The following is a 12,399-nucleotide window of genomic DNA, read 5'->3' on the forward strand; positions in this document are numbered from 1 at the left end:
CAACATGTTAGCTCAGGAACAAAACCTAGGTTTTTTTGAGAGGAGGAGAGGTTCTGGCTGTATGGGCTGTCGACTGATGTTCCAACCAACCTTCTCAAGTCTTAGGGACAGAGGGAGGCCTACAAGTATACTCTGAAGAATTTTTTTCAATTTTTATTATGAAAAATCTCAAACATATACAAAAGTATAGAGAATAGTATAACGAACTCCCAAATATCCATCACCCAACTTTAATAATTTTCAATTTATTGCCTATTTCGTCTATATGCTCACTCACCCCATCTAAGCAAATATCAGTAGCATATTTTTTCATCTGTTAAATTTACAGTATATTTCCCTAAAAGATAAGGATTTAAAAAACATAACCACAGTACCATATCATACCTAAAAAAATCCAATACACCAGGGAAATGTTTTTATTTCAAATTCTATAAAAATTGGGGAAATAATCAATACATTTCACTGGTACCATGTGGAAGGGTGTAACACTCAAATGGAGTCCAAGCTTTTTTTCGATTTTACTGCTTTACAATGCAAAAGAAAGAAAACTACCTTATTAAGGCCACTCTAGGGCCTCTGTAGGGAGATGAGGAAGAGTGTTGACATCACAAACCCCATGGCAGAACTCCATAAAATTTCCTCTAAACATCTCTGTCATTTTCTTAAAGTTGCTCTCTTGGAGGTAGCTGACCCAAGTCATCTCTAAATCTTTTAATTTTCAGCACCCTCCTAGAAGTGCCCCCCCTTGACTTTTCCAGGTGACAACAATGTAGCTCTCTTTCAATCCTCTGCATTCTCACATACAGAATCCAGGTGGGATGAGGATCTAGCTGAGTGTATTGGAAAAGGGGATGAAAACTATGGCCAACTTAATCAGTGAGAGATAATAAAGAAACCTAGGCAAACTAAGTGGCATGATTAACTTTGGAAACTGCCTGTAGCAGTTTTTGTTGCCTCTGACATCAAATAATACAGTATACTGAATCTGTAAAATTATAAAAGCAATCTTTTCTTCAAAGAAATGTTAAGATTACATGGAAGAAGTGGTTAGAGCAGTGCAAAAACATTAACTTTATTATTTGTATATTGTAAAATTTTTATTAAAAGCACATCTTATTATGTTCATTGTATTTATTTTTATAATTAGTTTTACAGCAAGTGGTATTCTTGAATAAAATTTTAAGCAAATTAACAACAGTACAAAAACACTGAAGTTGTTACACAAAGGACTGATTCTATAAAATTTTGCCCTACGTGATGTAAAAACTGTGCTATCCACTGCATGGTATGACATAGCAATAGGAGTAGTAATTCTTGTCCTTGAATATCCTACAACTGCCTTGAAAAGTTTCCAAAATGTCTTATTCAGAAAAGCCACACACATGGTGCCTGGAGAGAATATAGCACCAGATTGGAAGGGGAATGTTTTGCCATTATAATTATATGTAGTGATTATAAAATATTAATTGAATCAAAGAACCTTCAGTGATGTCAACCATATTTCAAGTAGTGTCTCAGGTGCAGAATATGCAAAGAATACGTAGATGTGGTTCTTGCTTTCAAGGATATCATAGTCTAATAAAGAAGGCAGACATATCAAAAAAAAAAAGCACAACAAAAGGCTACAGGTGCTGAATAAGAGTCTGTTCATGTACAACAGTAAAATCACCAGGGCAAGAGAAGTCAGCAAAACAGACAGGGAAGGCATGTCTCAAGATGCAGGAAGAAAACCAGATGAGCTGTCTCCTTGGAAGCATGGAAGTGCTCACCTATACTTGACAATTCCATTTATTAATGGTTCACATCATTGATTCTTTCAAACAATCCGGACATCTTTGCTGTTCATCTGGAGAAACAAACCAACATAAAATTAGAAGGCTTATATTAATTTAACAATTCTTCCAATTGATAAATTTACAAAGGCTTTATTATCTGCATCATTCACTTCACATTTGGAAAGCCTTCCCGGAATTATGTAATGCAGCTGCAATGTGAGTCTGGATGAGCAGCTGAGGAAGTTATAAGTCAATATATGTTACAAAACAAAAAAGTCTGGAAAGAAGTGATACCAGAAGTTTCGCAAAAGGGGGAGTGGTCATCTAAGACATAAAAAACCCCATAAATTTCATGTTCTGGACTCTAGGCTTCTGGGAATTATTGGTTCCTAGCCATCAAAAAGTTTGTGAAATTTGTTGTGTAGTGGCCACACAACCATACAAATAGGTAAGTACAATAAATTGTAAAAACCATGACACACACAGGAGAGGGTATCTTGACCCAGGTGGTCAGGAAAGGCTTCTCATAGGAAAAGTTTACGAAGTAACCATTTTTATTATCTTCAATTTTATATTAAAAACCCTGAGCATCAGATAACTTGGCTGAAGTTACAGAATTATCAAAAAGAAGCAGTTGAAAACTGCTCATAAAAATATCCAGTTTTACTTCAGTTACCATAGTGACCTTTCTGATTCTCATAATGCTATTTGCCCATAAAATATTTAATATCTGTTAAAAATAGTATAACAGTTTATCAGAAGACAACTACCAGGAAAACACTGGTGAAACCCTGGTAATGCCTGATGGCTTCCCTATATGGGACACCTGGAAGTAAAAGATTTGCCCCCCAAATATATTTGTGTGTGTACATATTCAGACATAATTTATTTAAAATTTTTTATACATTATAGACATAGCACCAATTATTTTCAGTGTTTCTATGTATTTATATTAATCTCTAATGTTGTCTCTCTATAAATTAAAAGAATAAAATATTTGAGCAGCTGAAAATATACGCTGTTTATAAAACATGCAGAAAAAATTTGATTCATTGCTGCAAACCTCAATTATCTATGGAGAGTACTCTTTTTCCCTTTTTACCAAGGGGAAGGCTGAAAAACCAAACAAACAACATATAAGTGACTTTAACACTCTTAGAAGGAAAAAAAATCAACTGTACATCAATCTTTGGAGCGCTGAGGTGGTAGAAATTTTTTACATGATCTCTGCTCATCTGTTTAGCTTGAAAGGCTTGGTCTTCAAGAGAAAAAGAGAAGTCTCCTTGGAGCTTTAAACTATTTCAACTAGGCTAAGTTCCAAAGCTACTTAAATGAACCTAACAGTCAATCCTAAAATATAGCATGACATATTCTAAATGTTTCTGGCAAAAGCAAACAAACCCACAATGTATTTATATGCTAAATTCTTAACAAAGGGTTAATATGAATACTGTATATTTTTGCCTTTGTCAGACACTTAATTTAAGAACCAAATAAGATGATGCATTATTACCTCTAAGAATAACAAGTTAAGGCTCCAAAGTATTTGTGACAGCATTTCAGATGGAAGGGGTTTTTATCTGCAAAAATATCTGTAAAATAAGAACCCAGTATATCTGCTGTGTTAATGTTAAGGTAGAATTTAAGAACCCTCTTGAATAACTAGGTTATTGGGGGAAAATATCTTTGGGGCTATTTGAGATTATATGAATAGTAAAGGTCAAGTTGTTTGGAATTAAACATATGTGCTCAAATATATATTTGATATCGATCACTTTTGCAGAGGAAAATTGAAAAATACACAATAACTAATCAAATGAAATAATTCAGATAATAAACTGTCATTTGTTTTTAAAACTCACTCATTTTTTAGTTTACTTCAATGGCATTAGTACAGAAAATGTTTTGTGAACTGAAACTTGCACTTTATCTGTACTTGAAAGTGTAATAAGATTTGTTTTCAAAATAGTAGTACCAAATTTCTTTAGAAAGTGAAACAGAACCCACTTTTTAGAAGCAATCATATAAGCATGTTACTAATTTATAGAATTAAAATGCAACCAAATAGAGAAAAATATTTGAGTATTTTGAGGAACAAAACACATACAGCACACAAGGGAGCAGCACAAAAGAGTATATGTTCTAAAATTCAATATAAAGTTTAAAAGCAGAACTACTCTATGGTCTTAAAAGATAGAAGGGCAGAGTACTGATTAGGAAGAGGAATGCAATCGACTTTTGAGTTACAGGTAATGTTATTAATAATTTCTGGATCTGAACTCTAGTTACATGTATTGCTCACTATGTAAAGATTCATTAAGCTGTAAAGATTTGTCAACTGTTCTGCATGTATGTTGCACAACAGCAAAATATGAATTAATTTAACAAAGGATAACTTCCATTAAATCTTTAGCAGTAATTGTGTTTTAAAACAGGCTACTTTCAGGACTAACAAAATGTTTGAAATAACTATTACTTTCTATCTTACTATTTACTAGAAGGATGTTTTAAAAATGCTTAAGTATTAAGTATGGAATAACTTTTTCAACCTGAAGCCCAATTTAGAAAGTAGATTTTCCATCTACCTAACTGCCGACATGGCTAGAGGAATAAAGGTAGTTCCAGAAGACAGACCTATACATTTTAGATAGGATCCCTAATTTCAAACAAGTCCTGAAGCAAATGTAAGTAAGAGCTTTTACTTAGACACCCAAAAAAGATTGTCATGTGACACAAAACCTAATCCAAAATCTTCACAAGAGATTGTTCAGACATCTTAACAGTTTGAGAAGTCAGTAGTAGCTGAGTAGCTAAGAAAGCTAACTCCCTCAATTGGGATGAAATTACCATATAATATTCCACTTCTTTGACTACTGATATTCAGACAAGTTTAACTTGACTATCACAAATTCAAATACACAAACTTTCTTTCAAAGAATAGTTTATACTGAGAACCATAGTTGTTCTAGGGCACTGAGAAAAGAGCAATGGAAGTTGGAAGTTGAGCATGCTAAATCACACTTGGAATACAGTTTTCATAATATGTACATTATCAGGACAGTACATAACAACCTTCTCGAGAGGGTGTTTACTCTATAAAATGGTATTTTGCTAAGCTACATTTGGGCTAAAAAGTTAATGGTTATTTCAAGTAAGAAGTAAAAAAATATCAGTTATGAAAATATTCTGAAACTCGAATTAACAACATATGAATAAAGCAATTTCTGAAAAGGGCAAATTAGATCACATATCTGAACATGCAATTATTGCTCAGTGCAGAAAGAGCAAATGATGTAAAATTTCTTAAATACTTTTTTGAAATTCAAAACTGGACCGTCAAACCAATCCCATCACAGAAGGGCTTGCTGACAGGACTAAAGCTGTGAATGAGAAAACAACTTAAAAAAAATTAATGAAAATGCCACACAACCAAGGTGATCAGATTTTAAAGGCCCTCAATACAATACAAACGACAAGACTGGTACCAAAAGTACACATGCACACAAGCGAGTGCGTGCACATACACACACATCCCAAACTCTGGGTGACCAGTTAAGGCAACTTAAAAAACCCATGTGGCTTTGGCTTTCTGAAATGTTATCAAGTGTTACCAAGAAGCGATTCTGAAAGCATCTGAAAAACGTGCAAAGTGCCTGAAAACAGTGCCTGGCAACTGAGACAGTTTGCAAGCGTGATTCAGAGGTCTGCCAAGGAAACAAAAGAAGCCTCCCTCCCGGTGAGACCGCACACGGCAAGAGAGGTGCTCCGGGCACTACTTATTGTCAGGTAGGCGGAAAGCAGAAGTTTGTGCACGAGCGGTACATACTAGGGATCGCCCTCCGGCAGGGACGAGGCCACGGAGTTTCCATTGGTTGGGGAACCGCCCAGCTTTAGTTTTTGCAGATATTCGGCATGCACGGGCTTGTGGCACTGGAGAACCTTGATCGCATCTTCGACTTTGAACCACTCTCGCTTCCTCCCAATGCTAACCGAATCTTCCCAATCCTCCAGAATCTCAGTGACAGTCAGTACATACACGTACGTTCTGTGCTTGCGATCTTGGTTCTGCTCGAAAATGCCCAGGAGCCGGCCTAACTTCCCCTTGACTCCCGCTTCTTCAAACACCTCGCGGACGGCCGCACCGCCGGGCTCCTCCTCGGGCTCCATGCCCCCGCCCGGCACGATCCAGCGGTCCGGGTACCGACTGCTACTCACTAACAGCACCTCGTCCTCGCGCTCGCTCCGGAAGCACAGGCACGCCGCCCGCTTCTTGAACCCCTCCGGGTCGTAGGTCCGCGTCTGGTTCGGCTTGCACTTCATCTTCGAGGCCGTCCGCCGCCGCTCAGGTCCCCGCCGCAGCCGGGTCGAGGGGCTCCAAGGTGCTGGGGAGAGAAAGAGCCGCGGGGAGGGGCAGAGAGTGAGAGAGAGGGGCCTCAGCTCAGGAGCCCCAGGAGCTCAGGGAAGATAAGGCGGGGGCGGGGACGGGGACGGGGACGGGGGCGGGGGCGCGCGAGGTACGTCAGTCGGTCCGTCCCCCGCGCGGCCGGGGGTCCCGAGCACAGACGCCAGAGTGGAGGAGGCGCCGCCCCCACCCCCGTCCCCGCCTCCGCCCCGAGCCCGCCACTCTGCGAAGAGCCCACTCGCGTCTCCGGTGCGCGTCTCCGTCCGTCCCTCCTTCCCTCCTCAGCCGCCCGGACCGAGGCTGAGCGAGGTGATGCGCATTCGCGCGCGCGTCCGCGTCCCCAGGCACGTGCGCGTTCCCGTCGGAGGGCGGGGGTCTCGCGGCTCCCGCAGCGCCAGGCGCCTCTGGCGCACAGCGCAGGCGCCTGGCACTTCTCCGCCTGGGACTCTCTGTCCCCCAGGGTGAAATGCACCGCGGTGTGACTTGGGCCAGCTTGTTTCCACGTGTGCCTTTGACCCAGACGTGGCTGTGGCGCGGCCGGACCTCTTCAACCTCTCCATCAGGTCGCAGAAAACACACGCGCAATCTTTTTACACACAGGACCACAAGACAGATGGTCAAGTGCATAAGGTCCTAGTCATCTCCCACAATGAAGAGTACCGGCTTACTTATAGGAAGGCCTCGGTTTTGTCAAGATGATCCTAGGTATTGGGCGAAAGAGTACCGAATCGTTGCTGAGTCATTTCGTGCAGTTTTGTTTTTTCAACAGGTTCTTCACTTGGCCAGGCATCTTGGCACAGTCCATGACTGAACAGCTTTCTTGAACCTACCCCTGTTGACATCTTACTTAACCTCTGGTCCCTGGTTTCCTCGTCAGTAAACTCCTCACCTACTTGGTTCAGACCTTTGCACTTTAGGTCATATTCACCCAACAGCTGGAGAGCCACCCAAAGCAGTGTTTTATTCAATCCCAGGAATCTCTCCCCTTCACACACTCCACACGTCTCTCTCTTTCTCATTGGGAAGCACTGGTTGAGGTTTTGAGAAACATGCCTCTGGCAGTCCCTTCATATTTTACATTTTGAGTTTCAGAAGCCTCCTGGCCTGGGATTCCAGCAAGGCCACTTGGTGACCTCTCACCTCTGTCTGCTGCTGCTGCTGCTAAGTCGTTTCAGTCGTGTCCGACTCTGTGCAACCCCATAGATGGCAGCCAACCAGGCTCCTTTGTCCCTGGGATTCTCCAGGCAAGAATACTGGAATGGGTTGCCATTTCCTTCTCCAATGCATGCATGCATGCTAAGTCGCTTCAGTCCTGTCCGACTCTGTGTGACCCCATGGAGAGCAGCCCACCAGGCTCCTCTGTCCACGGGATTCTCTAGGCAAGAATACTGGAGTGGGTCTAGCCATCCTATACCCTTGGCCAAGAAGTGGCCTCCCCACAACCCCAGATATAACAACCTAAAGCCTTCCCCCTCCATTTTATCTCTTCTTATTGCCTCCCTGCTCTCACAGTAACCTTATGGAGAAGACCTCTGATGTCCCCCACATTTTGCCTTATTGCAACTTAGGCATCTTTGTCTCTTTTGCCTGCAGACAGTCTGCTGGCATCAGGCAAGCCGGATCATGACAACTGACTTTTCCAAGGAAATAATCCATTCCTCAAGGGGAAATGGAATCGGAAAGGTATGTGGAAAATGGTTATGAAACATACAGTCCGGTTTTTAAATAACAAGTTTGTTCAGCTGCCCAGGGTCTGTTCCACTCCGTGTATACCCAAATAGCCCATAAAAATGATTCTGTTCCTGGTGGCAAGACTACCCTCAATATCTTGAGCATAATATGACAAAAGTATGTGGGCATGATAGAACAAAACTGTAGGAAGAAAAAGATAAGAGATATACAGAGTATCACCTGAACCAACAGCCATACTACCGCTAATGACCATATTTCAATGATATATGGATGATCAAAGAACAGTTGGTGGAATGCAAAGTACCATGACCAAAAACAAACTAGGAGGACTTCCCTGGAGATCCAGAGGTTAGGGCTCTGCACTTCAAAGCAGGAGGCATGAGTTGGATCCCTGCTCAGGAAAGTTTCCTCTGCTGCATGGTAGGACTTCCACCCCCCCCTCCAAAAAAAAAACTACACTAGGAAAAAATGTAAATTTCAGCAAGATGTATTCCTCAGTGTGTTTATACTCACAATTAAAAAATCAAAAACAAAATTCATCATAATCAGAATCTAGGCAAATATATCAATTATCACCCATGTTATTACATATCATTTAAAATTTTCTTTCCCATGTAATGAGATCATAAAGAGAAAAATGCCTGCCATTTTGGAAGAGAAGACAAAATTCTCTTTTTTGCAGACAGTAGGAATATATTCTTGGGAAACACCTGAGAAACGATGTAAAAATAAACTTCTTTAAGTGGGAGAAATTAATAAATATTAAACTTAAAATCCCAAGAGCTTTCATGTATGCCAGCAATAATCCTGTAGAAAATAGAATGGGTAAATGATGACATCACAGTAGTAGTATCAACCACTACAAAGTAAATGAAGCACCAAGGAATCCTAAAAATATGGTTAGGACATTGTAGTAGAAAATGATAAAACTCATACTCAGCTTTAAAAGATATTTGAGTAAATCAAGAGGCACTTTAGCAAAGTTGGGAGATTGGGCTGGTGTCTGCAGGGATTATTATTATTCATTTCTTGCTTAGTACTTTCTTGTTTTAGTCACTTAGTCGTGTCATGACTCTCTGGGACCTCATAGACTGCAGTACGCCAGGCTTCCCTGTCCTTCACTATCTGCTTAGGACTTGAAAGTGTCAGTCCCTCAGTCGTGTCCTGCCAACTCCTCTGTTCATAGGATTCTCTAGGCAAGAATACTGGAATGGGTTGCCATTTCCTTCTCCTGTCTGCAGGGAGCTGTGGACCAAACAGGCTGCAGCTACGTCACTGGTCTGCTTCACAATTTCCAGGAACTATCTCCTTGTCTTAACAGAGGTGGCGTTTTATAGTCTATTCCACCATTCCCACATCAGATTACACCCATGTAACATGTCTGTGCTGGGGGTGGGGCATAGTTCTTGGAAGGTAGAGGACAGGCGACATTATAATATGGAAGGAGGTAGAGAGTGAATTCCTACTGGCAAAGACCCACAAGTTGCAGGTTTAGTACAATGCCAAGGATATTTACAAATTAGTTTTTCCCCTGATTTTCATAAAATAATTGTATTTTCCACCTGTTAAAACAATAGGCAAGACAGTTTTGACTTTTTCTAAACAAGAGTAGAAATCTTTTTTGAAAGACTAGCACTCCAGTGCGTGGTTTATCTGTAGTTCAGCTACTGCACGGATGAGCAGGCTTGTTTCTTGAGCCACTGCAGTAGTAGACTGTCACAGCGACAGCGGTGACATGTGCATGCCTCCCACATTGTCGTAGCCTTGGCGATGGAGCTGGCTTTGTCTGATGGGACAACAGCATGTGTGAAGCAAGCAGAGAGGTGAAAAGTGCTTGCGCACTGGGGTTTGCCCTCTCTTGCTGTTCTTGAAACAAGATGATAGCAATGTGAAGAATCCTGGGCTAGGTGAATGATGCGAGATCCATGGTCCATGCATCGCTTTCACCCTAGCTGCCAGAGAATCATTTACCAGAAGCGTGGGTGAGACCATCCTATACCATCCAGCCCCCAGCAGAGCCAGTTAGCTAACAGAGCACTGACCACGAATGCATTAAGTAAGCCTTCTGAGAACAGCGGGACTGCTCAGCTGAGCCCAGCTGAACTCATTGAGCTGCAGAATTGTGAGCACAAGAATCAGTCGTGTAAATTGTGAGGTGCATCAAGAGCTAGCTGACACAACCATTAACTGCCATCCATCAAATTCCAACCAAAACTAAAGAGAGAACGTATATTTCCTAGTAGAATTTCACCTCTTTTGAAGAGATTGACATTGAACTGAGTCAGACCTTGACTCTGACTCCAAAGGTAATCTTCCCTTCACTATGACAGATTGCACGTGTGCTGGGATTGCTGAGATGCACACACAGTACATGTCGTTCCTTATGGTACAGACTTTCTCTTCTCTCATTTTTTTTCTACCTGGGTGATCCAGGCACCCAGGAGACCATAGCTTCTATGTAACGTTCTAAAACTGAGAAGACCTGCCCTGAGAGCAACAGGTCAGGGATACATATTTGTGCACTTTTTCTGAGTTAGGAAGGAGCAGACAGATTGGAAAGTGAGAGCAAGATTAGAAACATGATCCTGCACAGTTGGGCACCTTTCTTGGTGAGATGGGGATGGAACCTAGAGTTGTCTCTTTTGTGATTAAATTAAAGTGGAATGCAATTCTAAGAGGGAGGAGTTCTCCAGAACAGATGTCAGCTCAGATGGAGACAATTTCAGACCTCCTCAGAGCTTTAGGGTATTCACAGCTGATTCTAGCTTTCAGGAGAGTTACCACCCATATCTGCGAGGATTTCTGGATGTATTAAAGGGAAGCTGAGTCAGGGAATGTGATTTTAGTAGCAGTCAATGAGTGGGGAAAATTGGTGTTTTGTTAACCAAATGCCCTAGCATTTAAATCTTGCTCTCTCACTAGCTGTATAGTCTTAAATCAGTGAATATCTTGGACCTTGATAGTTCTCATCCTTACAATGCGGATAATGAAAGTACCTACCTCATTAATTTCTCCCTCCCGCAAAGGCTTTCCTGACCATTACTCACTCATCTCTTATACTGTGACTAAATTACCCTCCTCCTTTTTGCCAGGCTCCCTTGACTTGAATTCTGTCATAGTTTTATTTAGGGAGCACTGTGATGATCTGTCTGCATGTTTGAAAAAAATGTAAAGGCTGGGGGCCAGCCAGATACATACCTGTTCCCCGAGTCAGCACAGTGACCTGAACTTGGCATCCAGCAGGGATTCAAATATATTAATTGAATGAAAGAGTATGACAAAGGCTATTTGGATCATGAAGGATGGTTCTCATTACACCTACTAATTGTTTATTCCAAATATAAAATGAGAGATGAATGAACACAGGCAACTCCATACGTGGCTTTTCATGTGGGGAGGCTTCATCATGTTCCTTGCATTCTCTCTTTTTCCCTCAAGCGCAGAGGGGCTATAGTAGGTCATTCAGTAGAAACTTCTCAAACACCAAGTGATTAGAACAAAACAATGCCTCCCCAGTCTTTCTCTTTGATTAATCAGTGAACCATGGGGATAAAAACAAGACTTCTAAGTTTGTGAGTGTGTGAGTAACAGCACACGTGTGAACAATCAAGGGTGTGAGCACAAAGGTCAATGGAGATCAAGTCCAGGTGAGTGTTACCGCTCTCTCAAAGAGGCCGCGAGCACTCCTTAATTCCTCCTGCCTCTTTGGTCACTCCCTCTGGTTCCCTGACTGCAGTGTCCCCCTTTTTCACCGATTACTGTCCTCTCTACCGACCTAAATTCAGCACCCAAACCCTTGCTAGTGCTGTCTCTAGAGTCAAATGCTAATCACTAAGAGAGGTGTTTGAGGTCCTATAGGATCTGACCCTGTCTCCTCCCTGACTGTACCCCCAGCAGCCTCCCTTCAGTCACTCAGCTCCAGGTCAGCTGGGCTCTGCAGTTTCTGGGTCATGTCAGCTAGGCTCCCTCCTCAGGGCCTCTTCCCTTTGCCTGCATGCTCCTCACCCACATCTGCCTGGCTGACTTCCTCACTTCCATGGAGGTCTTGCTCATTTCTCACTTGCTTTCTCTGTGAGGGCTACCCAGGTCACTGGACAGTATATTGGCAAGTGCACCCACCTTTCCCACCGTCCACCCTATCCCTCATCCCCTTTATCTTGCCCTACATTGTCCTTTAGTTACAACATGTATCACCTAACAGACTCTGTTATTTACTTCTTTGCTTTGTTTGTACTTATCTCTGTCCTCCCCCATAGTTCCCAGCTGCAAAGTCCTTGATCTTAGAAATCTTTCTCTCTTGCTCACTGGTCAATCTCCACCAGCCCAGAACATTACTGAGAACACACTGTAGTCACGCAGATGATATCAGTTTATGTACTGAATGTATCTGCCTCCCTTGGTACATTGTGATACCCTTGAGGGCAAGGGCCATTGTTTGTCTTTGTCAAACCATGGATCTTTGTCACTCCACAGTCCAGCAAACTTTCTGATACAGCTGGAGAGACACTACTGAATACTCACTGAATTAAT

General features: G+C 41.9%; 1 protein-coding gene and 1 long non-coding RNA gene across 5 annotated transcripts in view; one reads left to right on the top strand and one right to left on the bottom strand.

Moving 5' to 3' along the window:
• Positions 1 to 237: 237 nt before the first annotated feature.
• NUDT11 (nudix hydrolase 11) lies at positions 238 to 11,318 on the bottom strand. Of its 4 annotated transcripts, none has more exons than XR_008708269.1 (3): positions 11,068 to 11,318; positions 3,289 to 3,367; positions 238 to 1,846 (listed from the first exon to the last, which is right to left on the bottom strand). XR_008708269.1 is itself a non-coding variant. In XM_055564248.1 (3 exons), coding segments are annotated over exons 2-3 (495 nt in total). In that variant the 5' UTR covers positions 6,096 to 6,157; positions 6,416 to 6,529; the 3' UTR covers positions 238 to 1,845. The 4 variants fall into 4 exon arrangements, 2 of the variants coding, with proteins under 2 accessions (XP_055420223.1, XP_055420224.1); XR_008708268.1 differs by lacking the exon at positions 11,068 to 11,318 and adding an exon at positions 5,602 to 6,256; XM_055564248.1 differs by lacking the exons at positions 3,289 to 3,367; positions 11,068 to 11,318 and adding exons at positions 5,602 to 6,157; positions 6,416 to 6,529.
• A 131-nt stretch (positions 11,319 to 11,449) lies between these two features.
• The window catches only part of LOC129639127 (uncharacterized), a 155,481-nt gene continuing 154,531 nt past the window's right edge, over positions 11,450 to 12,399 (top strand). The window contains exon 1 of the long non-coding RNA XR_008708205.1: positions 11,450 to 11,516. This is a non-coding gene — a long non-coding RNA (uncharacterized LOC129639127). The remainder of the gene's footprint in view (positions 11,517 to 12,399) is intronic.

The sequence above is a fragment of the Bubalus kerabau genome, chromosome X (genome assembly GCF_029407905.1).
Source record: "Bubalus kerabau isolate K-KA32 ecotype Philippines breed swamp buffalo chromosome X, PCC_UOA_SB_1v2, whole genome shotgun sequence".
In the NCBI taxonomy this organism is placed as follows: Eukaryota; Metazoa; Chordata; class Mammalia; order Artiodactyla; family Bovidae; genus Bubalus; species Bubalus kerabau.